Source organism: Bacillus rossius, chromosome 3, assembly GCF_032445375.1.
Source record: "Bacillus rossius redtenbacheri isolate Brsri chromosome 3, Brsri_v3, whole genome shotgun sequence".
Taxonomy (NCBI): Eukaryota; Metazoa; Arthropoda; class Insecta; order Phasmatodea; family Bacillidae; genus Bacillus; species Bacillus rossius.
In genome coordinates this window covers 80,976,320-81,003,538 of record NC_086332.1, presented here as the reverse complement: position 1 = coordinate 81,003,538, position 27,219 = coordinate 80,976,320, and the positions used below count along the sequence as shown (strand labels likewise).

Below are 27,219 nucleotides of genomic sequence, written 5' to 3'. Positions count from 1 at the left end.
TTTCCTTCCGCCAAATACAACATCAGTACTACAGCCAATGGATCAGGGAATAATACTATCACTCAAAACTAATTTTAGAAAAAACCTTGTGCTCAAAATTATTGTTTTGATGCTAATGATAACAACTCTTCTACGAAAATAACGGTGCTAGATGCAATTCTGATGGTTAATGATGCCTGGAATAAAATGTCACAAAGTAACATTCACAACTGTTTCAAACATGCTGGATTCATTGGAAACCACAATGGTTTACCTGTTCAAACAGCAAAACATGAATTTGATGAAGAAGATGACATCCCTTTATATTTGTGGTCACGAAACCTAAATTCAGATTCTTTAGCAGCACCGGAAATGTGGGAAGATTATGTTGACATTGATAGTGCTCTTCTCACATCCGAATAACCCACCGATGAAAATATCGTACAGAACATTAATGCTAGGGAACACCTCGAAAGTGATGGGGAAATGGAAGAGGAAGTCTAGGAAGCACCATTACCTACCGCAGAAGAGGCATTAAAGGCTGCAAAATTATTATCACGATTTGTTCATAGCAATATTGAAAATGATAGTAATTTGACCATGGCAATGTCTTCTATACACAATAGTATTAGAGACTGTTATTACAATAAAATTACAAAACAAAAGCAGACAAAAATTACAGATTACTTAATTTAAAAATGAAAAATATGTATTTATGTATATGTTTCATGTTTGTACACGTGTTTATATGCTAAGTTTCTCTATTAAAATACATAAGTATTCACCTAAATAAGTTTTTTTTTTTTTTCACAAAACGCTTTGTATGACGTCCACTTATTATGACGTGTTTGTCAATTACCTTCGATGTCATTATAAACGGATTCCACTGTAATTTGAATCAAGTTCTCTTAGTTAAATAAGCTATAATGGGTACATTAAAAGTATAAGTTTCCCTCCCAATTTAATTACAGTTAATATTGTGCCAGTTGTTTTTTATCAGTAAAAACAAAATGAAATTAATTTGCAGTTTAATTAATTTTTGTGTTTGAAGTTGACTAACAAAGTAAAATGGGCTGTTTTTAGCTAAGCATTCCTTCAGACTATTTCTTATTTTATACAAGGAAAAAATTCGCAAATAATAATATTATATATACATCAAAACACACATTTCTTAATGCAAGAGTGTTATGCCTGAAACAGTCTTGTTAGAGAAAAATTATGGATTGTTATATCACTAGTTTCAAATCTAGTAGCATTTGGGTAGAAAAATTTACAAATATTGATAAAATGACAAGTACAAAAATAATTCATATACATAATAGTACACTACTTTTAAAAATATCACAGGTCATAAGTTTTAATCTCTCACACAGATTATATCCTAACAAGTGCGTAATATTTATTTACAGGAAGTGGAAATGTACAAATGATAAAAATAAGTGAGTGGATAAAACATCATTAAAAATTAACATTCATAAAAAGGCCGCATTCACAGAATTCATGAAATTATTTACACTACTAGGTATCTATGTGTTTCACATTCAGTGTCTGAACATGCTAGCTAATTCTCTAAAACACTAGGATACAGACTCATATACAGACAATGGGAATACATTAAACAGAGCATTGTTTTGCAGCATCCAGTGAAATTTCATTTGCATACTTGAAAAATAGTGCCACTTAGAAATTGCTAGCGACATCTTCTTACGAGGTCCGAGAAGTCTGAAATAAAAAAAAAATATTAAATAATATACATATAAAATATTTTTAAATAAAAAATACACACCATTTCATAAAATTGAAATACATAATTGAGGCACTAGCTGCAATAAGGGCCTTTGTGACTGAAGGCCCTTTTTTCGGAGAACGCATTTTCTGAATCTCCATCTTGTTTTTAGTATACTCACCAAGTTCTGTTCATTTCCAACCTCTTTGGAAGATTTTACAGCTGTTTTAATAGTTCAATGTCAAAGGCCCTTCTTGCAGAGAACATCTGGCTACTCTTCAAACTTTATTTTTTTTTTTACATGTTTAGTGTGAGGTTAAGATTGTTTTTAAATGATTTAATGTGATTTATACTAGTTCTCTGTAAAAATGGATGGTGATAATATTCTTAATAATAGCAGGGAAGATGTTTTGAAAAATAATGTGCCAAAAGGAATGAAGAAGAAAGCTGAAAACAAAGAAGGCTGGAAGAGAAGTATTGCAAAGAAAACCCGTATTCAAGGCAAGGAGTATGTGTCTCTTACTTCGGGTAAAACTATTTCAAATAAACAATTTATATTCTTGAGAGCTTGTTGTGGTGAAAAGTGCGCTGAACATTTTTCAAGATGTGAACAACAAAATTTGTTTGATTCTTTCTACGATCTTCAAAGTAAGGAGTGTCAGGATATTTATTTGAGTGGTTGTTCGACATTGAAAAGTGAAGTGAAACATAGAGTTGTTGAGCCCAAGCTTAAGAAAGAAAATTTCTGGGAGTCCGATAAAGGTGTGCCGAAAATTCCTTCTCAGTCTTTTTCAATTATCCCAGAAAAGAATTAGAGTATTACAGAACAAAGTTGTTAGCGGGGCTTCTTTTGAGGAAAAAAGAGGAAAAACACCTAACTCACAAAAAATACCTGTTGAAGTGTATGAATTAGCTATGGAACACCTGAAAAGTATACCACATAGACCTTCTCACTATGCTGGCTCTAAGAGTAACAGACTTTACTTTGACAACACTGACTTGAACATCAAAACAATTTTCAATGAGTTTTCTAATAACTATTTCCCAGAGAAAACAAACTCAACATTGAAAATGAAGTATAAAACTTACTTCAAATTTTTTTGGCAAACAAATTTTACTTTTAAACCTGTGAAAACAGACACTTGTGACTCTTGTGAAGAGTGTGCAGTGAAATTAGAGAATAACCCAAATGATGAATGTTGAAGACCTTATGAAGCTCACCGAAAAAAGGCTGAGCGATTCTATGAGCTGAAAAAAGAGTACATTGAAAAGGCTAACTCAACAGATTCTTCATGTTTGGTAATTGAGTTTGATTACTCTCAGAATCTTCCACTACCCAAGTTAACAGTAACAAAGCAATTCTATAAAAGACTTTTGTGGCTGTATGTTTTTAATGCCCATGTACACGACAATTCCTCTTTTTTCTATACTATGTTGGAATCAACAGCAAAAAAGGGTCCAAACTCTTTTGCGTCTTTCATTTTTGACTGCATCAGCAAGAAAGCCAATGAAATGACCAACTTGAAAGAGATAATTTTTCTTTCTGATGCAGCAGGCGGTCAGAACAAGAATAAAACAATGATGTTCTCTTCTTGGGCTGCCAGAACGTTTGGTGTTGACATCACTCATTTCTACCCAGTAAGAGGTCATTCTTTTGGTCAGTGCGACCGGAACTTTGGTGTGTTGAAGTCATCATTGAAGAAAAAAGAAGTAATAGAGGTGCCTGATGTGTATTATTCCAAAATAGTTGAATGCCGCAATGAACCATCACCATTTGAACTCAAAATCAATATCGATATTCTCGAATGGAAGACGCTTTAAGATCTCATTTTCTTAAGAGCCCACAATCATTAAGAAACAAATTTACGCTACAAAAATTTTCTAAACTAAAATACAGAAGGGATGGAACCATGGTGGCATATCCAGCATACGGAAATCTTGTATGTACACCGTACAGATTTATGAAGACACACCCTGAAGAAATCCAGCTGACAACAGCCAAAAGAGTTCCACTGAAAGCAGCTAAAGTGAAGGATTTGCAAGACTTATTCATTTATTTGAAGGAGGACAGTAAAGTTTTTTATGAAAAGTTTCTAGCAGATGCAGTATTACAAGATGATAGCAATGAAACAGATAGTTTGAACGGAGATGTAAATGCAGAACTTGATTTGGCTAATGAATAAGAATGTTGCAATGATTTTTATTGATTTTTTCGCTTTTTAATTTTTGCCTGATAAGCAAATATTGTATTGGTTTCTAAAATTATTTTTGTTCTATTCATAGGCCTACTTATCATGATATTTCAAGTTTCTGAAGTTTTATTGCATTAAATAACCGATGTAAAAATGAAAGCCTTTAATGCAGAGAACTGAAAATTGGTCTTTTTCTTGTTCTCTAACAAAAGGGCCTTTGACATGGTTCTCTTCTTTATTTGTTCTAGATCAGAGTAATTGACTGTCTGGCATTCAAATGTCAGATCTCCATAATAAAAGTTATAACTAATCAAACACATAGGGTTGAATAGTTTTAATCTTCACTACAGTTTTCCACTACATGAATGAAAACTTTGACAGCCGATATCTCAAAACACAATTTTTGAATGTAGGCCCTTATTGCAGCTACCGCCTCAATTTTTATTTCTTAAAATATGTATTGTGTTTTGAATATAAAATAATGTACTTTTAAAAGCTCTCTACTGCAAAATTATTTTGCAGCCCATTTTTAATGGGATGTACAGATAAGATGATAATGTGGAGTCGACCAGGGCTACACCCCCCTCACTGACCACCATACCCTCTATGTCCGCCACGTGCTTTTAAAACTTCCGCGAAGGTGTGTGTGGAAATGTGCATGTGCTGTGCTCGTGTGGCAGATATAAAATCAATGCCATTCTCCCCTTTATTATTACTTTAAATATGCTAATTAAATGGTAACTGTACGTTTCTTGTTTTGCCCAAATATACTTGTTTCAGGAATATAATAACAGGCAGCACTATACGCTCACATTCATGAACACACCCCACCTGGGCGGTTTAAATTTAAGGATCTACTCATTTGTTTTAGTAACAATGTAATAATGATTAATTTTTTTTAAGGCCATCATCTTCGCCGCTCACAGCAGCAAGCAGCTTCCGCACCTTGTGGACTTCAATCTTTTGCATACCTGATCTGCTGACATCCACTATTCGTGTAAGAATTTTAATTTCCCCCTGGATGTTTTAAATTAAGGACGACAAACGATTTCCAGGCCAGGCCACGAGGTGCCATGGACTGCACATAAACCGACTAACTGCTGCTAGCAATTTTAGCAGCTTTATTATTTTATGTGTTCTCGGACAACTAACATGTGGAGTATTTATGTTAATAACTCGGCTCATTCCAAAGCTCCATGATTATCTTTTACCCGACCCCATGCGTGCGGACATAAAAACATTTGGTTCTTTACATTCCATAGCCACAACTTAACTTGCCATAGCTGATGTTTGTACAACAGCCAATAGCGTAGTCAGATCTGCACGTGCATCTCTTTCCCCCTCGTATGGCTAACTATATGTCGCGGCACATCTGTTTTTTACCGAGTTGAAACAGACTTCGTGGTGTTATGACAGATTTTTTTTCTGCCTGTGGCAATTTTGTGCTAATTGAAATTTACAGATGTGCTAAGTGAGGGATTGGTGTGTATGTAAAATATCAGATACTTGCATGATATAATGATTCAACCATAAAATTACAGACATGTAAATTTGTAAGAATAACATAGCATTCTCATGATTATGATATTTTAGTTGCAAAATCCCAACATTTTAAATTTCTGGCAAGTCTTGCCTTCTATATTCTATAGTTCCTTTTAAAACTTGACTCAAATTAGTTTTATCACAATAACTTTGACTTCAATTCAAGCCAAACGATTAAAGTAAATATGGCTTCAAGATTCAAACACATTTTACTAAGTTTATTTTTACTGCAAAATTTATAGGATCCTTTAAATTAACGAAATATAAATTCATATTCTTGTTTAATCTGTTAAAAAATCATAATTAGAAAATTCAAAATGGTATGTTTAAGAAAAGATGGTTAATATCGGGACAAATATTATGTTACTCGTATTATTTAACGTAAGCTGTGCAGATGTTAAACTGAAATATTAAAACTAGGGGATAGGATTCAGTCAGGAAAGATACTGAATTTTTGGGATTGTGATTGGAAGCAACATCATTTACTTTGTAACGGTTCGTTACTTACAAAAATAAAAAGATTTTCAAGCGTCGATTGTAGTGTTTGTTTTATTCCTTCAAATTAGGATGCACAGAACAATCCATAACACTTTCAATTGTTCATTCACTCGTTTCATTCGTACATTCGCCTGTCGAGAAATCCTCACAGCCCGGGCGATGAAAATTGATAAAATAACGTCGGTTAAGTCCTTCAGTAATGTTTTACTGCAAGTACAAGAAAATGGGGCGACCTCGAAAAGGGCCGCACCCAGCGAAAACGAATTCCGCCCCGAGCCAAATGCAGACGAAGGTGGCCGCAATTTCTAATTCATTGTCCGAAAAAAAATAAAACAAATTAGGTTGACTTACTATTCGGCCTGGCTCCGACCACCAACGTGAAATTATCTATTAGTACATTAAATTATAATTCAGTGAGAAGCCACCGAACGCGACCTACTGTGGCAGCGATCGACAGACGACTGGTGATCTCATGAACTCGTCTCCTCCACGCAGGGAGTAGACGTCACATGACCTCACCGACCAATCACATGCACGCTTCTTTCACGCTACAGATATCAGCCAATTACAGAACAAGTTACAACACATGAAAAAATCTTTTACATACAGAACACTGGGCTTCCCCTGATCGGTCTCTTTTCAATTTCACATCGAAATCGGGGACTTCCATTCTCGTTCTCTCTCCCACACCGTGAGAGAGCAGTTATCACACAGTTCCCATGCAGGGGGGGAATCACCGTCTTTATCTCGGTTGGCGGGGAAGCACTGTTCCTTTCTCACTTACACTTACAGGCCTCTCATGCCTCTCTTTCTATCCCTGAATCATTCCACACGTTAATGAACACTACAAATAGCAATTATAATACAAATTACTTTACCAAATTAAAATCATTTAGAAATAACCTGAAAAAGTAGGCCTAAACAGGTAAAAATCTACTATAACAGCTCATTTGTGAATAATTTCATAAAAAATAGTAATGATTAAAAACGTCTGTTAAATATACAAAATACCTTCTTAAAACACATAGCAAGTGAAAATAACATATATTAATAGCCATAACGTTTGAGTATACTGTCTCATAACATACACACCACTCTAAAAACATTGACTCATTTATATTTACTTATACAGAAAGAAGTTTAAAAGAAAATTACTTAATTCAGAGGGCAGGGTTCTGCAATGTTACATAACCCCCCCAACTTTTCAATTAAATTAACACTACATTTAATTGAAAAGTTACAAAAGTGAAAAACTAATCTGTACAAAAATAAACACAAGACATCCTTCAACTTAAATGCATCCTGTCATTACACTCTTGTTTATAAAAGAAATTAAAAAACAATTATTTATTTTTTTTTTTTAAAAATTACAAAGATTAATACCAATTTTCTGTTAAATTTAAAAATGATATTACAGTTTTGGTACAGTCAACAATCCTTATCCCTCATGTTCTCTTGGTTTTATTAATACAAAATACAAGTAGTTTCAAAATTAATTTCTTCACAAATTTCAAGTAGTGTTCCCTGGTTTACGAAGAATCCTTCTATCACATCTCAACTCTGGTTGGAACAGCGGTGGACACCTCTACACAAACTGCAACAACTCCGACAAACTTAAATCTCGACGACATAACTATCTCAGCTGCACTAGCTGGAACAAGAACTGCAGGCATTACGTCCCTCTGACCACCTGAAAATAATCTCGGCGACAAAATACAAACTCGACGATAAAAACAATCTCGACGACAACCTACTTCAGCTGTGGAGCACCTCGACACTAGCTGGCACATCTAACCCCAATTGACGATAAACAACAATCGCCTTCCCAAGACGACAACTGCACGACGGATAACTCCTCTATTACCAGGACCCCCTCACTTTCATTTATGAATCAATCAATTCCTCCACCCCTCATACTTGCACCAACAAACTTTAATAACACTAACTCAGACTGCTGACCAAACTTCTGATTCGACCTTTCTGCTGTTGATGCCTTTAATTTTAACTTCAACCACTGGACAACACTTATTTCAAAATTAAAACTAGACCGCTCAACCTTGATAACTTATGAAATATTAACTTCTAAACCGATGCTTCAACTTCCTACAGACACTGAAACTCACATAGTAAACTTTCCACAGTAGATACACCTCCAAAAAACATTAAATTAGTTATTTGAAACTTTAAAAACTTTTTTATAACACACTACCTTATCACTCATCATATTCCAAATTTCTTATTAACATGTTACACCTCATAGCATTTACACCAAATACACATTAACTTAATTCTGTATCACCATACTGCATTTTCATTTGACATTATTCACTTACATCTTCTATTCTCATTAATCATAATATAAAAAACACAAAAACATCATTATCATCACACATAAAAATTCAGTTCTTTTTCCTCCAACTTCCTTCTCCCTCATTCCTAGCTCCTGAGCTAGCCGAAAGGTAAGGGGCGCTCAATTACAACCCTTTTAGCTGCTAGTCAGCTCGGCTAACCTATTACACAAAAAAATATACCCACAAATTACATACAGTTTTTCCAAACTCCTGTATCATTCCTTCCTAGCTCCTGAGCTAGCCGAAAGGTAAGGGACGCTCAATTACAACCCTTTTAGCTGCTAGTCAGCTCGGCTAACCTTGCTGTTGGGCCCTCTCCCTGTGTGGTCCCTGCGTCCTGCCCTGGTACTCTGGGTCCCTGCCACGGAGCCCCTCTTCTCGCTCATCTCGTCGATCGAGAGTTTCGAGCAGCGTCACTACCTCCTCAACACTTTTGGCTCTTAATCCTAGGATGCAATTTTGTACCTGTCGGTTAAAATGATGTACCACATGAGAAATGAACCGCTCATCCGCTATAGGATTACTGAGGTATTTCGCCTGACTGTGCAATTTGCGAACATAATTAGCCATGGGACCATCCCTTCCTCGGTGTTTCCCTGAAAACAAATATTGCAAAAAATCATCCTGCACATAAATTCCCCAATATTTTTCCAGAAAGGCTTGCCTTGCCTCTGCAAAATTGTTCCACTCACTTTCCTTTTGCATTCCCCATTGCAATGCATCACCTGCCAATTTTGATACAAACAATTCTACTTGCTGTTCATCTGAACCCTTTAAATATCCAAAAACCTTTTCACACTTTGTGATGAACTGTATTGGGGTTGCCCCTCTGTCATCCCCATAGAATTTTGGTACGCTTTTCTCAAAAATGTTAACTTCGTCAACAGTAAGCACTGTACTCCTAATTCCTCCACTAGAATTTCCCCGTATTTTTCCCAATTTTTCTTCTACTTTTTTCAACCACTCTTGCCCAACCTCGTCTCGAAACTTTTCAAATTGGTTACCAATCCTTCTATTTTCCATCAAAACATTTTCAACGTTAACCTCAAATTTGCTTTTGATATCCTCAATTTCTCTTTCATTTAATAGAATACCCCGGGCATTCTCATTTGCTTTACCATGTACTTCAATAAGCTCATTGTGGTCCCTATCCATGCTAATTTGAACCTGACTGACATTTTCCTGTAATGCCGATATTTTTTCTCCATGTTCTTGTATATTATGTTTAATTATTCCTACACTTTCCTTTACACTGCCCACCTCCCCATTACAGCTTTCTAGGCCAGTCTGTAAGTTATCAATTACCAACTCACATTTCTCGACCCTTTGTGTACAATTGTAAATTTTTTCGTTTACTTCTGTTTGTACTTTCTTAAGTTTGGATTCTGTATTCACTAACTCCTGCCGTACCTGGTTGAGGATTTCATCTTTAACCTGTGAAATTTCTTGTTTTAATTCCTGCTGTCCTTGTTCCATTTTTGTTTGTACCTGTTCAATTTTATTTGTCATTTCCTGCTGCCCCTGTTTCATTTCCTGTTGACATGTAAAACCCTGTTCAATTTTTTGTGTCATTCCTTGCATCATTTCCATTAATTTCTGTAGCATATCTGACCCCCCCATAACCTCAATTGGGCTACTAATTGTGCGGGATTCCATATCCTGACCTAGTTCGGCAGGATGTTCCATATTTACAGGTTTTTCCTGTTGATATGAAAAATCCTGTTCAATTAAACTTGTTTTCAAATTTGGATTAGACTGTTCGGAATTTTCTCCGTTTTCCTGAAAACCCATAAAATCTGATTCGCTACTGTTGGTACTAGCGTTATCCATGTTGACATACACAAATTACCAAATTTTACACAAATACAAGTTAAATTTTCAAAACCAATACAAATAATACAGTTTTCTTAAATTTTCCACTTGCTATTTCGGCGATTCATCCCACGTTGTCCCGCGAAGTGACGATCTCGAAGTCCCGCGATGCGACAGGCCTGAAGTCCCACGGTGCCTTGGGTCGCTCTGTCCCTCGAAGTACCGTTTTTCGTCGTTTCTCTGGAACACTTCACTCGCTGAAGCAGCTCGTAGACTCTCGTCGCGAAGAAAAACCGCCTTCGCCGCTCAGCTGCGCCGATAATTCTGGAAACACTTTTCCGTTTTCTTCTAAACTGTTCACTATTTGTCGTAGATTGTTGTTATTTGAGGTTATCGTAGTCGCAAACTTGTTTTGAGAATGTTTATATTTTTTATTTACTGCCGAAAATGTCCGTCTTAATCTCAGGGTCGTGTCCAAATTCAAGCCGCGCGGCCGGGCACCAATTGTAACGGTTCGTTACTTACAAAAATAAAAAGATTTTCAAGCGTCGATTGTAGTGTTTGTTTTATTCCTTCAAATTAGGATGCACAGAACAATCCATAACACTTTCAATTGTTCATTCACTCGTTTCATTCGTACATTCGCCTGTCGAAAAATCCTCACAGCCCGGGCGATGAAAATTGATAAAATAACGTCGGTTAAGTCCTTCAGTAATGTTTTACTGCAAGTACAAGAAAATGGGGCGACCTCGAAAAGGGCCGCACCCAGCGAAAACGAATTCCGCCCCGAGCCAAATGCCGACGAAGGTGGCCGCAATTTCTAATTCATTGTCCGAAAAAAAAATAAAACAAATTAGGTTGACTTACTATTCGGCCTGGCTCCGACCACCAACGTGAAATTATCTATTAGTACATTAAATTATAATTCAGTGAGAAGCCACCGAACGCGACCTACTGTGGCAGCGATCGACAGACGACTGGTGATCTCATGAACTCGTCTCCTCCACGCAGGGAGTAGACGTCACATGACCTCACCGACCAATCACATGCACGCTTCTTTCACGCTACAGATATCAGCCAATTACAGAACAAGTTACAACACATGAAAAAATCTTTTACATACAGAACACTGGGCTTCCCCTGATCGGTCTCTTTTCAATTTCACATCGAAATCGGGGACTTCCATTCTCATTCTCTCTCCCACACCGTGAGAGAGCAGTTATCACACAGTTCCCATGCAGGGGGGGAATCACCGTCTTTATCTCGGTTGGCGGGGAAGCACTGTTCCTTTCTCACTTACACTTACAGGCCTCTCATGCCTCTCTTTCTATCCCTGAATCATTCCACACGTTAATGAACACTACAAATAGCAATTATAATACAAATTACTTTACCAAATTAAAATCATTTAGAAATAACCTGAAAAAGTAGGCCTAAACAGGTAAAAATCTACTATAACGGCTCATTTGTGAATAATTTCATAAAAAATAGTAATGATTAAAAACGTCTGTTAAATATACAAAATACCTTCTTAAAACACATAGCAAGTGAAAATAACATATATTAATAGCCATAACGTTTGAGTATACTGTCTCATAACATACACACCACTCTAAAAACATTGACTCATTTATATTTACTTATACAGAAAGAAGTTTAAAAGAAAATTACTTAATTCAGAGGACAGGGTTCTGCAATGTTACAACTTGGTATACTGAAAAAAATATTTAATATTAAAATTTGCATATTTATGTCACTCATACAACCATCCAAATTAAGAGCCAAATGATTTCAAATTTAAAAAAAAAAAATGGGTCTGTGCACTTATATACTCACATTAAAAGTTATACTTACTTGGCATAATAAAAAACCAATTTTGATTTTGCATGCAAATAATTAAAAGAAATGAAATAACAAAAGGACTGGAGTGATATTATAAATATGGTTGGTAGATTACAAATTCAATCAAATTAAAATTTCCTTAAGCTGGCATACCATAGTCAATGTGCCTAGCCGATAGATGCCAGTTAATGTTAAATGTGATACAGACCACTGTATTGCAATTTGTTGAGCTCTTCACCAGCTGAACACAGTGTGTAACTTTATGTTAGCTATCTGGACTTGGTGTGTTTACCAAGTGAAGTATTGTTCCTCCGATGATTATTTAAGTTTCTCTTAAGTGTGTGTACTGAGCAAAAGTGAAGTATTTTGGCATATATTATCATGGCAATATGAACATTTGTGAAGATTGTCTTCTTCATTTTAAATTCTAATAAAATAACATACTGGTGCATGGCCGTCACGCATGTCGGAAGTGCAACTTCACACACAAGAGGGATAGGAAATTTTTTAGGGTACTTTAATATTTGAAACACTCGTAATCATTCATTGAAAGTAGACTTTCACTAGTGTCTGTGAAATCTAAGAATGAATCAATGGATTTATGATAGCTCAAAATATGATTAATAACCCTGTTGGAAATGTTTATAATATTGTCATAATTTTAATGTTAAGATCGGAACCAACTTCAGAGATGAGAGTTTAGAGTTGCGAATTACGAATTGCGAATGTAAGCAAAAGTATGAGAAAGTATGTAAAAGTTTACAAAAGTATTTGAAAGTATATGAAATCTTAAGCTGTTGCTGCCATCAGTAACCCGAGCCATTGGGTAATATTCGTGTATCGCGCCATCGAGCAACCATTCACCAGCTATATCTCTCTCTTTCTCTTCCCCCTCCATGGCAGCGTTAGACAGTAACGCTAATGTTGAACATGAGAACCTCATATAAGAAATATAGCTTCAAAAAATATTGACACACAAAGACAAATAATAAGTAACAGATAATGGAAATAAAAACAAACATCTCACACCCTATTCTACTTCAAAGTTTTGTGAAGAAATACCAATTCTTTAACATGTTCACTTGTTATTTTGTTACTGACAAGATTGGATACACTAGAGAAAACACATTCACTGGTAACCTCCATTTCTAAGTTTTTCCTTGTCAAATGACTAACTCATTTTTAGCTTTAGGATGTTGTATTACATGCCTGTGCATTCCTGTTGTTGAACCATATTCAGTTTTCAGGACTGAAGGGAAAAAGTGCAATGCATCCTGTTATCAGGTAATTTTTTGAAGAATTTCCAAACAGGTGCTGAAGTCACACCTGGATCATCTTTGCCACTACTGCCTGAAATGCCAAATTTAAAAACAGCATGTTTTTATTTCATAAAATTTACCGCACACAATTATCACATCCACTTTTGAATTGCATTCTTATTTTTTGTAACTTACTTTTGATCATATATGATGACAAACTGCAAAAACCTAAAACTGTTGTGATGTTTCTGGAAATTGAACAGAAAATTATGGCCAATATATCTGAAACAATGAGTTTGTATTGTCTCGAATGTCACAAGTTTGGCACCATTGTTCATTACTGCTCTCGTGAAGTCCATTTTCAGACATAACCTAACAATACAGTAAAGATGTTTACTTTCGTCAAAAATTAATTTTTTTAATTTTTTTTGATCAATTGAGTACTTTATCTAGTAGGAGTTTTTATTTTAAACTGCATTAATGAATGTGTGCAAATTTACATTTCACAGATAGGGCTTATGTGTGTTTTTATGATATCTTTGTCCTTTGGTCAATACATGTGCAAAGTTGCTGTTTTTTACGCGGCATAAGTTATATGGTGACATATATGTAAGCATATAATGTTTTTATAATATAAAAAAATATTTTGCAGCAGGTTTTTACAATTAAAAAAATTGGTTTTCACGAGGTATTATCCTGAGGAGAACAGTTACTTTCCTGAAGTTTCGGAATGGTCTCTTTCCTGATTTTTAACCCGAGTTTCGGGATCCCGTCCACCTTTAATTAAAACTGGCCACACAAGTTAACAGTACATTGTTTTAAAAATTATGTGATAGATAAAATTATAACATTTTATGTTCCTTATGAATTTTGCACAACTTTTAACAACCAAACAGCAAATAATACTTTTGTTTCCCTACTCTTGACAATAAACCATACAAAAAAAAAATGGAAAAATGTTGACACCCAGTAGCCAGAGCTCAAAACAAAATACCTATAGTATACTACATTATTTCTCAAATGGTTGAATCTGTAATTATTATATCACTAACACTATATTTAGGAAAAGTTGAAGGAAAACTTTCAAAACTAAATTGTAAAAATAGTTTAAGGTATAAAATAGATGGAATCTCAAATTTTCATTCTTTTCCCCTCATCACTATTCCAAAAAAAATATATCTGTATCTTGGCTGATCTGACTCACCTGACACCAGTTTTCTTCAAGTCTTCCTCATTCATTGTGAGAAACTTGCTGAAATCAATATTTTTGGACAGAAACAGTGCATCGTATTTGCTGAGGTTCAAAAAGTTCAAAAACTTTGAGAGGCTCAAACTTCCCCAACCTGAAATCATGCAAACAACATACAGCAGAATGACTTTCCTTGTTCAAAGTTGAACCTCAAATTCAACACAAGATGGTATAGTGTTGCATCAGACTGAGCCCAAATCCAAGCAAACTTTCGAAGAAGAACACAATTTGTGGCCCAGCTGAGGTTCTGTTCGAGTGGGCCATACCTTCTGCAACTTAAGCAACCAAGTCATACATAAATTACAGTTTTTTCCAGATTGTAACAAAAATAATTCCTTTTACTAGCCCTTTTGGATTCAGGTGGTAGTTAGTTAGTTATTGCTTGCTGCGAATGGGTAACAACCCGGTGGCAAGCATTACCCCTACTTCCCTCTCAGTCTTCTCCTGAACTGAGCCACACTACTAGCCAACACACACTCATCTAACACATTCCAATCCCCCATCGTTCTTACAACCATATAATTTTTACCCCTTTCTGTATTTCTTAGTTCATTACAGACCTTCTTGATGTTCTCCCTCCAACTTCTAGGCTTCCCCATTGCAAATTGTCTCCCCAGCTCTCCCCACCCTCCCACCCTGCTCAGCACTGGCTACATCCTAACTACCATATTGGTCCGAAGATAGGCCGACCTCGAAAATAGGCCGACCCCTTCTACAGCCCACTCAATCAGGGAAAAATGAATTTTAACTAACTAAAATGATTATCAGCAGCATATTACCACAGTAACACTTCAACTAAGTATTTATTGAACTGACAAAAATATTTGAGAGTTCATATTTCCGTTTATCTTCACATTCTTTTGTAGTGGTGCCAACATTTTATACGGCAAAGGCTACATTTTTTAAATTAATAGAAATTGTGACGTAAAAACATTTACCGTTACGTTTAATTTTGACGTAAAAAACCCAAAATGATTATCTGCAGCATATTACCACAGTAACACTTCAACTAAGTAAGTATTTATTGAACTGACAAAAATATTTGAGAGTTCATATTTCCGTTTATCTTCACATTCTTTTGTAGCGGTGCCAACATTTTATATGGCGATGGTTACATTTTCTAAGTTCATAGAAATTGTGACGTAAAAACATTTACCATTAAGTTTAATTTTGACGTAAAAAACCCAAAATGGTTTCATGTAAAACGTGTATGAATCAACCATAAAACAGCCAATATTGCAAAAAGGTTTTATTGTTCTTGTTACTGTTGGTATGTACCGGTATTTCATGTCGCAACTACAAGTTGCCAACACTGGTGCCATTTTGTTTTTGCTGTGGTAGAAGAGTAAATAAAGCATACTACGGTAAATAACCGTACGGAAAAATTGCTGTTTTTACTGTTTACTGTAAATACAACATTTTACAGGCAAATAAAATTACCGCAACCTGTTAGATACAGTTCAAAAATAACCAGACCGAGCTTTCAAAAGCTATGTGCTACAAGTGACCACATCAGTGTACTTAACTTAAAATGTTAAAATATGATACGTTATTGGGGTTAAGTATGTTTACTAAATTTCTAAGTTGGAAAAATTACTAATTCCACGTAAGTACAGCGTAATTTTAGGTCAATGAATTGTATATCTGATAACATTTTTATGCTATAAGTGATTCTCCTTGAAATGTATGTGTTAAATTATACTATTTTGGCTAGTGCCCCATTATAGGCCGACCCTAGATTTCAAGGTTGACAAAACTGGCAAAAAAGGTCGGCCTATTTTCGGACCAATACGGTAGCCTATCCTTCTGCCTTCTGTCCTTTAGGTTCTCCCACCACATTTCCTTCATCATCTCTGTTGAACTATACTCTCCCTCTTCATCACTACCAATTCTCCTCCTCTTACCCTTCACCCGTGATATTTAAGCTCTATGTAATTTCTACATCCACAAATGTTTTCTCTCTACACTTACCACACCTTTTGGTGCACAAGTTGCAAGAGGTATATCCTACAGTGGGGGGTAAAAAAAAAATTTTCCTACCAGGTTTTACTATTGTGAAAAGTATTGAAAAACCAAACCATCATACTAAACTGGATGCCATTAAAGTAAAAAAGAGCAGCTCCTAGCTGGTGATCAAGTTTAGTTGCCTATCATAATAATGAATTACGATAAAACTGAATGTATGTCATTGAAATGTAACTCAACACACCCTATTAACACCACAATGCTAATAAATTACATAAAACATATAAAAAATTAAAACAAATTCCTACTTAAATAATTACATATTCAATGAACATTATTAATTCAGAACTTAGTTCAGTAAGTATTCATACCAAGTGGAACCAAACACCATGAAAAGTAGAGCCAGTGCCTGTGCCATGGTAAACTCACATGTCCCAACGATGTTGATCCAGAGGACGTCAGCCACTTCCATGAAGCCCAGAGCCTCCGCCACGCTGAGAGCAGAGGTGCCACTCCCAGTCACCACAGTGGCATCCGCGCCACAGCGCAACAACACCTTCACGAAGTCCATGTTGCCGCAACGCACTGCGACCATCAGCGCCGTCTCCCCGCTCTGTGATGCTCTGCAGCACACCGGCCAATCACCAGGGTGTGTACAAGTAATTGTTGGCAGGGTCATCGAGAGGAAGAGATGGGAAGGTGGGAAAGGGAGGAGTGGGGGGAGGGAGAGGGGGCCACCAGAGGCGGCCACAGTTTGATTTTGGGAATTTTTAGTTTCATGCTTAGGTTCACCCTAAAATGCCAAAAATCACAAGTTTATAGTTAATATAACTTATAGGAAACCTTACAAGTAATGCAATACATGCATATCACAATTACAATTATGGCCACAGTAACATTTAGTCTTTTAGACTTTTTTTATATTGAATTAAGGAGTTTGAAAAGTTGTACATTACATAATAGGGAGAGGGCCCGAAAAAATGATTTGCTACCCAAGCCTTTGGTTTCCCTTATTGGCCCTATAATTTGGACCAATTTCATGATTTTTTTCAAGGCCTTTTAATTATATTTTCCTACAACTTTTTTATATCACAGGGTAATTTTTTTTGGTATATAATAAATAATAACCAAATTTAAACACAATACCAAATTGAGCTAATATTCGCAGAAACATGCAGAATCTTATGTTAGAAAGCAAAAAGTTTTTCACAGATAATTTCCACATTACATATTTAAGTTGACATGCTCCAATTATTTAGCGTACCTAAATTTAAATGTCAGACTATCAACTGAAGAAAAGCATAAAAATAATACAGGGAGGTGTAAAATAAATGTAAGTTAGCATTAAATTTAAGTTTCATGGCTTACAGAACAGTTTCTGTTTATTTTCGGAAATCTTTCACAAACAATCCTTCAGTTTTACTTTTTGGTGGTTTAAATTACTTTTGTGTTTTTAATGAGTTTTGTGCGCTGTACACACCCTGGTCACAGGACACACATATCAGCACAGACCACGCCTGATGTAGTGTTACTCTGACGTGCTTAACAACAGTATTTGGAGCGTTTTAAATACTGAGAATAGTACAAAAATAATAAAATCTTTGTGCACAGGGTAAATGCTATCAGACAAGCAGCTTCTGAAGTTGAAACTATTCACATTTGTTTTCATTGTCCCAGAGATAATAATAACTTGTACAAGGTATCTACAAAATCAGTTTATACAAAAAAAAGTTAGTACTTATTTGAATGAATATTCGTTCAAATTGGCCAATCTAGTTTTTATCAGTAAACAGTCATGGTACACTGATAACTTCATGATTCTGATATACGAAATAATGATTTTAACTAGGTACGGATACTGAACCACCAAGATGTTTGCAAGAATGTGTAGCATAAAAAACTATTTTCAACTCATTTCATGTGAATGATTGCAAGTAGACTTAAAATACTCCAATAATTTTCATATATTATCCTCAGTTTGCAATGATATTAAATTTAAAAAAAAAAAACTTTAAACTATATTTAAAAACATTTTGTTTTTCATTTCTTTGTTATTCCAAATAATTAACAGCATAATTGTTTTATTTTTGTACGTATTAATATAGACAACTAGCCAATCCTTTTCTTGATATCATTACACCTGCCATATACATAAACTTCTTCCCATGAATTATGCTGCTAAAAATCCTTCAAGCTGTAGAAGATGATGGGTTCTGTAATTTCACAGACCCACTTGCCTAGACGATGTACACACATTCGTAGTATATGTGTTGTACCATTCTGCAAAATTGTTAAAACATTTAGTCCTTTTAACAAGCAACAATTAAATGTAGTGTTTAGCGTGAATAAATGCTAGAAAACTTCTTGCAACACACTGCAATTAGCAATGTAAATAATATAGGTACATGCAAACATCAAAGTAAAATGAAAAACAAATATTTCAATTGAAACTGAAAATAATATTTAAAAGCAGTCACTTTGTTTTTAACAATTGATTAAAATCACGTAGATTAGTGATGCACGCAGGCCAATAACTAATACACATACACTAACCTTCCATGCAGGGTAATACATATACATGATTTTAATTCTATTACACCTGTCCCTCACTTAGCACGGCTTCAGAATGCGTGAATTCATTTAGCGCGATGTTAATATTACTGCCCCAATCTTGAATAGCACGTCTGTAAATATCAGTTAGCGCAAAATCTCCACAGGCAAAAAAAAAAGTCGGGCACGACGCCACGAAGTCTGTTTCAACTTCTGTAAACAACAGAAGTGCCGTGGGATAGTTAGCCAAACAAGGGGGGAAGAGATGCGCGCGCAGATCTGACTACGCTATCGGCTGTTGTACAAACTTCATCTATGGCAAGTTAAATTGCGACTATGGAGTGTAAAGGACCAAATTTTTTTACGTCCGCGTGTATGCCGCCGTGACGTACCGCTGTCGACTGGACATAGATCGGGCCGTGAACTGTCTAGCCAGTGGCAGGAAATTCACACAAACCAAAGCAACGTCTGCCCATTCAGCTGCCGGTAACTGTACGTGCTTGATCACTCATAATGCATCGTGTTCAAGTATTTGAGACAGAACTAGAAGTATTACGGTGCGCAGATTGTCATGAAGGCCACTTATGTTGGTTGCACTTTAGTTTTAAGCAAGTCAACTGTGCGCACAATTTTCTTTTAAAGACTTTATAAACGTTATAACCTTTATCTATTAGTCTGCGTTGCCGCTGTGTACTGCTTATAATAATGTAGCCAGCGCTAGTTGGCATCATTCATGTTTGGTTATGTTGCTTCCCGTATAGAGCGCGCACACAGTCGAATATCGATAGTGATATCTCACCGATTGCATGCAACGTGCGCGCTGTCTTGTGCCGAGTTTACATTTTATAGCCCGCACTCTTTCATGGTAAGTGTGTAGGTACTACGACGATAGTTATGCGTTAGTTCAGGCTCGCATTTGGGTCACAGATTTTGTTTTTATATTTAAAGTTGAAGAAAGGTTGTGTTGCATGACTTATGAATTTTAACTGATTAGCGGGATTTTTTATACACTACTTTTTAAATAAACGTTCTTTCCTTAAATGGGTTTTGTTTTTATGAATAACTTTACATAACAAAATTTTTTTTTGCATAAAAATTGCACACCTTTTTAAACTTAATTTTAGTATAAAATGTATGACATTATGCGGTAAAACACGATAAGCACTTTAATTTTTGTAAAATTAAAATGTAAATATCTTGACAAGTTTTGAGGATCTCTCCTCCTATTTGATAACCCAGCCTTCATGCCTAAAAGGATTTTTAAGGCTGGGGCCCCCATGGGCATGGAAGCGGATACGCCGCATACGCAACCAGGAGGGCGTTAGAGCCGTTAGCTATACACAGAGGCTGAGGCTACCCATCCCAGCTTATGCACCACCTCCAGCCCCCTACCCCACTCAGCTCACCAGCAAGTTGGATGCTCCCTAGGCCCTCTGGAGTCATCACTTCTGGCGCCTACCCCAGTCTCCCGCATCACACCGGGACTCCTCAATCGCCCAGCGAACAATTATCTGGACACAATCTACTCAAAGTGGTACAATTGATTTAAGCAATTTTGAAAATACAAAACTTGATGAGAAGCAAAATGATGACTTGCAGACAGAGCATTATGCGATGAATATTACACCTAATAAAGAACAAGAATCTAATTCACAAAATTTTCCGACTTCTAATGAGGTAGAATTTGAAGCAGTAGATCATTCTAGTTCTTGCTGTTCTAAATTCTTTGGGTGCATTCTAATTATCAGGACAGTAATATCGGTTCCACTGTTAGTAAAGGATGGTTTGGAAAGGTAGGCGACGTGAGTTTGTCACGCCTGGGCGGGCAAGTCAGCCAGCCGACTGACGATACGTATCTCCCGTTACACGGTGTCGTATTTGTCATACAAAGTGTGATGGGAGGCATATAAAGATTATTGGTGTGACATATTTATCGTTGAGTGTTGTTATATGCATTTATATTACGTACAGTATATTTTCCTACACAATTTGGGAACACATTAAATAAATTAGCCTTGCTATTTATGGAAATAAATGCTTCAGAATAAGTGATTTTGAATAACACAAGGATCTTTAGGAACGAATTAGTCGTGCTAAGTGAGGGATAGGTGTATAATAAATAAAATGTCACAAGTGAGCTTCAGCAATTTGTTACTCGGCAACAGTACACTTGAGGCTAGTTTGTATATTAAACTATAGGTAGTAGTAGCACAAGGGCTGTTATTTTTATGTACTGTTTTTAAGGGTGTGTTGGAAAGGAAATTTAGCTTCGGGAATCATTCGGAAGGGAAAATCCAGATTTTACTCGTGAAATCTAAATAAATATATAAAATTAAAGTATGGCTGTCTTACATGGTGTTTACGTCGCACTTGTGCTGGATAAGGACCTGCAGGCACTCCAACTGGCCCATGTGAGCAGCGTAGAACAGCGCTGTCCAGCCTCTGTCGTCAACTGCTTCCAATGCTTCCTGCCGAGAGCCGTGTTTTACACATCCATCTCAGAAGTTCTTACAGCAAGTGCTTACAACAAGATGCGTAAACAGCGCTGTTACAACATTACAGCGTAATCCAACTACTATTTCAAACACTATCAAATCCATGGTAAGAGTCTCCTTTCAATTACTATTCAAGTCGTAACCTGTCCTATAATATTTTAAAATGGCACAAGTAATAATCCTGCTATGTTCTTATTAAAATTTTTTGCAGTTGAGGTTGTCAAATTGTTTACAATGGTTCAGGTTAGCTTGACTGTACTGTAGTTACTGCAAATGTAAGTGCAGAGAGAAAAAACTTTAGAAGGTAGAAAATGCCCAACAAATAAATTCAGTTTAGACTTCACCCTTTTTTTATAACCTAATTTTTTTGTTAATCATCAATATTTGGGGGATCACAAGGCATTAATCATATATTAAAAAAATGTATTTATCTTGTTATGGTCTGGTACTCACTGACACTCTCAAGTTTTTAACAATCACGAAGAAATAACCAATTACTTCATGCGAACCTCTAAAACTGTGTCAATAACTACACCAATCCACACACAAATACCTCAAACACTGAAAAGTCTGATTCTATGCCTTTTCAAGCCAAGAATGCAAATTGTGGCTAGTATTTGAAAAATCTGAGGTGAGTACTAATCACTCTAAACCTTTTTAAATAATAGCACACTCATAACACCTATGTTTTTTTATTTAAGTCTACCTACTACAACAGCTATCTGAATTTCAATTACTACCCCCTCCCCTCAAAATAAAGATTTGTAATCATAAGCTTTAGGCTCACACACTGAACACATATATGGTACACTTACATCAATGAGATTTATTATCAAAATTAAAATTTATGTATTGGTGAAAAAACACATGTTCAAGAAAATGAGAAAATCTAACTGCAAAAGATAAAATTTAGCTGTGACTTTTGCACAAAAACAGATGATTTAATTTAAATTAGTGTTACGTAAGCACATCAGACAAGTAAACACACAAATTCTATAACAATAAAAAAAGTAAATTATAGTTTTTGCTCCTAATACATAAGCCCTCTCTTAGGTCTTGCCTGTTCTGGGAACAAGGATAAGACATTAACTAAAACTTAAGTTAGTTAACTACCTATTTAATATACATAGATATGCTTACAGTGGGTCAATAGCTCCTCTCTGCTTTCCAAAATCAAATTAATTTATGCAACTCAACTTCACCAAAACATACAATTTGGCCCTCAGTATTGTTATTACATGATAGTGTGGCCAAAATAAAGTCACCTCATACACCCTCCTGGATTTGTAAAACGTAACACATACGTAAAACAATAAGCTGTACCAAAGTTTTAAGTTGTATGCATATAATATAAATCTTAAAACACATGATATCGCTGCAACATTACGCCCCCGCCACAAGTCTAGGTTTACTAGACTGTAACAGCTTTGCTATACAGGGAACAATAAGCTTTACAGGTCTGCTGCTCGAAAACAATCGGACATATCTGGATGTAAGTTGGAGAACACGAAACCAATTTTTTTTAAATGATGACAAATGATAAAACAGTGTGCCCACAAATATTAAAAAGCTTTTGCGACAGTTTAAGAATACTACGAAATCTTATAAATTAACAAAAAGTTCACATAATTGACCAGTTATTTAAAATAAAATAAGCATAAACTTCAGCTGATCACATAAACATTCTTATGACAATTCATATACTATGTAACAAGTCTGAATACATCTCTGTGAAGTTTTAACATTTTATCAATACAAGGCATGAAGTGAAATTGTATTTCCACAACTGCCCAAGATCCTCATTTTGCTTAATAAGTGCATTGTCAAAAACTAAGGCTCACGCTAAAGAAAACCATGCTTTGCTCCATAATATTAGTGAGTAACTGTTGATTAATTTTAAAGTAATATGAATATTGGCTTTCACTGAGCTGTTTCGCTATACCTAGATATTCTGTTCTACCTGAGGTGACGACTGCAGCAAGACGTTCAGTATGTCAGCGTGGCCATAAGCTACCGCCAACATGACAGCCGTACGACCCACGTTGTCATGAACGTCTGTCGCTGCCCCGTGCTGCAACAGCAGCTCCACCAGGCGCGAGTGGCCGAAAGCACAGGCGTACATGAGTGGCGTCCAGCCTGTGGCGTTCTTCCTCGATATTTCATGCCTTCCAGAAAGGAAAAAAATCATTACTTAGAGAAACAAACAGTGAGCTTTAAATTGCAACTTGTAAAATCTGTATTAAATTACTTCCCAAATAAAGTGATTACCAAAATCTTACTACGGAGATAGGCAACAGCGATAAAAAAGAGGTTTTAGACAAACAAACAAAAGACTAGAGTGCTGGTCAATGAAGAATGGGATGGAGTTAAATGTAAAAAAGACAAGTTGGTTATGTTTACAAGGAGGAGTACAGTATTAGAGGAAGTTTATCATGAGCAGAGGCAGGAGATACCTGGGGGTAAACTTATTGATCATGCAATGGGGAAAGTGGGTACATCGGTTAATAAAGAAGGGAAGGGTTGACTGGCAGGTCACTGGAGGGAACAGGAAGGAAAGTAAAGGCATATTCCATGTTGGTGAGGCATATGATGGTACGCACCAGCAATTTAGGATCTGTATCTGGTGATGGAGAAAGAGAGCTGGAGAACGTGCAGCACAGGGTAGCGAGATGGGTAATGAGAATGTGGACGAGGAGGCAAGGGGAAGACACATGGACCACCAGTGATGGCCACGGAGCTAGGATGGAGAACACTACAGGGGAGGAGGCGGACAGAAAGAGCACTCATTCCTAGGGTGGTCAATAAGGGAGGGGAATGTATTGGAAGAGGTGCAAAGAACCGCCATGGTAAGCTAAAAAAAAAAAAAAGGAAAGGGGAATAGGTGCATACCACCGGGCGAAAGCCCAATTGAAGTGTACAATATCTTCTTTAAATTAATCTTAATTCTGAGTATCAAAAAAAATATATTTAATGAATAAAGTTAATAAAATTTCAACCATTCAACAGAGCCAACCAAAACCTAATGGTGAATCGTTATATAAAGTAAAATCCCAAATAATGTTAAATATTTTTTGCAAATTTATTTCTGAATGTAATTACATTTTTATCTTTAGCTTGGACGGCAAACAAAATATAGCTGCTCTAAAAAAAATACGTCAAATATTAAACACGAGTGGTATACCGTTTACAATCTACGAAAAATTCCAGAACTCCAAGGCTTGCAGCCGTATGACAGTCAAGTGACATTTCTCGTTTCCTTTTAAAACCCTCCCAACCTGCAATTTCAATATTACCCATTCACCAAACAGGCATGAAAACATGCATTTACGAATAAAGCAGAAACTTAATTTCATTACATATTTCGTATACAACAACAATTTTCACTTTTAAATTTCTTCAAAGACTAACCAGAACTTGTAGTAGGACAATATTGAAAACTCGTCGATAAAGCGGGAGACACGTTACGTAGCACATTCTAGCGACAGCGCCTGATCCTACCGCATTAACGCATTTACGATAAGGGTATATTGGAATTTTTAATGTACTTTTAGCCCCCTAGTTTTAAGCAGTTATAATTATTTATTATTGTTGGAAAAGTTCATGCAATGTATGGTCAGAACAATTAATTACGATGTTGGTAACTGCTCAAAGACGTTTTTTGAAGTTATATTTCTTTTTAGGCGCATTTGTGCCGAAGTCATTTGCGTGTGCCGGTAATAACTTATTTTAAATTGTCTAACATGAACACCGGGGAACATATCAAGCGTGTCGGTGTGCCAAATAAATCTCTGTGATAGTAAAACTGTTCTAAAATTAATAGTCATACAAAGAAATAGTAGCAACTTAATAAATACATTATAATTTTGAGATTACAAATTTAATAACCCATTATTTTACCATCATAACATATTGGTATATTTAGTATTGTTATTGTGCTTAACTTTTAATTGACAACACATGGGTTGAAATCCCGATACATTAAAAATATTTTTTTAACCATTTCTTATATGGCTCATTATTACATTTTAACACTGTAACTGAAGATATGTGGTAACCAATTAGCCTATGTTTGTATCCGTCTCTCGGTACTATTACAGGTGTAGTAGTGTTGTTGTGGGCAGGGAAGTTTACTGGACTATAATCTAACATATATGTACACACTTCTGCCACATAACACACTGGTACGGTACTGCAATTGCAATAATAAACACTAATAAGAACACACACTAGCCTATAGATTGTAATAAAACCTTTATAGTGATACAGGAATACTTAGCTACAATAAACCAAATAGTGGTGGTTATAAATAAATATTCATATGGCTTCAGAATATTCAGTTTCAGAAATAACCCATTTGACGCGCCCCCCCAACCCCCCCACCCACTACCTCTAATGATTTTTACGTGATTTTAATATTGTTCGGGATCTCAAGGTAGGTTCGGCCTTGTGGCTAGAGGTAGCGGTACAATGCAGCAGGGCCCCCCGAGCTGTTATGGCCACTCGGGACGCCTGAAAGAGAACACGAAATTCCTGATTGATGTCTGGTGAATTTATTACGGCACAGCCCTATACATAGTGCTGCCCGCCCTGAATGTAACGGTTTTCCCGAATTGAATCGTCACACGCGCGGCCACTTTCTCAGTGGCAGCACACGATTTTGTTGCATGGGAAGATCATACACTTGCACACGATGCGACGGTTACAGAATAAACCCTAACATGACATACTATACCCTGACTAATAAAACACATCACAGTTACACGTTACGTATTACACTGGGCTAATAGCATGTAGGCCTGTAACTCCGGCGACTCTACCTGACTCTTAGACTTGTCCCAGATATTGACTCGTTAGTAAGTTTGGTTGCACGTGTTACCTACTGGCTGCCCCGTGCGGGCTGAAAACTAGTTAGCCGGTTGGCTAGGTTATTGCGCGAAGCGCCGACGTAACTTCTCGTAGATCACCCACAGTACTTACGTAAAATGCTGAACGCTCATCTCTGAGCACTGAATTAATTAAGTGAAATACCACATGGTAGGTCGAGGCCGACCACGGAACTGTACGAAAAGGATTGCGAAGATGATACCTATTGAAACTACATATTGGTGAAAAAACAAATTGCTGGTCCCGTGTTGCGTGGAGGCTGCCGGCCCCTCTGAGCTCCGGAAGGATACTGCCCCCCTCCTCCGCTGGCCCTCCCACGGAAACGTGTGATTTTCGCAGAAAACTGAACAGGCCAGGTTCGGGACAAGGCGCACAGTGAAACATAATTTTGAAAGAATTAAAATATTAATTGATGAAAATAATGTCTAATAAAATCCTGTGGAAAAAAATACATATATTACATTTGTTGTAGTTCGGCGGAGGGATATGCCACACCTGGCCGGATCCTTCCGCCGATGTAGCACTTGTTGCCTGGCGTTCACCTCTTGCATGCTCTACACTTTGGTGCGTGCACGAGCGCGTTTCGTGCACATGCCTTTGCGAGACGTTGATGAGGCATAGCGGTCTATGCGACATAGAGGAGCATTGGCGGTCGGCGTCAAATGCCCCCCTTCTCTGAGACCGCTATGTGCATCAACGCCTCGCTTCACACGCTGAGAACTTCACTGTCGTCCGCCGCACTGCGAGCCCTACACTAAGAGGTGGAGTAGTGGTGTGTTGTGAGGTAATGATTCTGCCCGGAATGCCTCTCCCACTCGATGAATGACAAGGGGGTATGCCCTGACCCGTGTCTGCTGTCCCCCTGAGAATGGGCG

At 36.6% G+C, this 27,219-nt stretch overlaps 1 protein-coding gene across 8 annotated transcripts; it reads right to left on the bottom strand.

Annotated features, from left to right (window-relative positions):
- Positions 1-1,309: 1,309 nt before the first annotated feature.
- Positions 1,310-24,881, bottom strand: LOC134530964 (ankyrin repeat and SAM domain-containing protein 3-like). 8 transcript variants are annotated; one of them, XM_063366337.1, is made up of 8 exons: positions 24,817-24,874; positions 23,421-23,625; positions 21,318-21,433; positions 16,845-17,038; positions 14,406-14,544; positions 13,397-13,449; positions 13,152-13,292; positions 1,310-1,701 (listed from the first exon to the last, which is right to left on the bottom strand). In XM_063366337.1, coding segments are annotated over exons 1-7 (816 nt in total). In that variant the 5' UTR covers positions 24,819-24,874; the 3' UTR covers positions 1,310-1,701; positions 13,152-13,185. The 8 variants fall into 8 exon arrangements, with proteins under 8 accessions (XP_063222407.1, XP_063222405.1, XP_063222412.1 ...); XM_063366335.1 differs by having other exon boundaries at positions 24,642-24,862; XM_063366342.1 differs by having other exon boundaries at positions 24,754-24,862.
- Between the last annotated feature and the right edge of the window lie 2,338 nt (positions 24,882-27,219).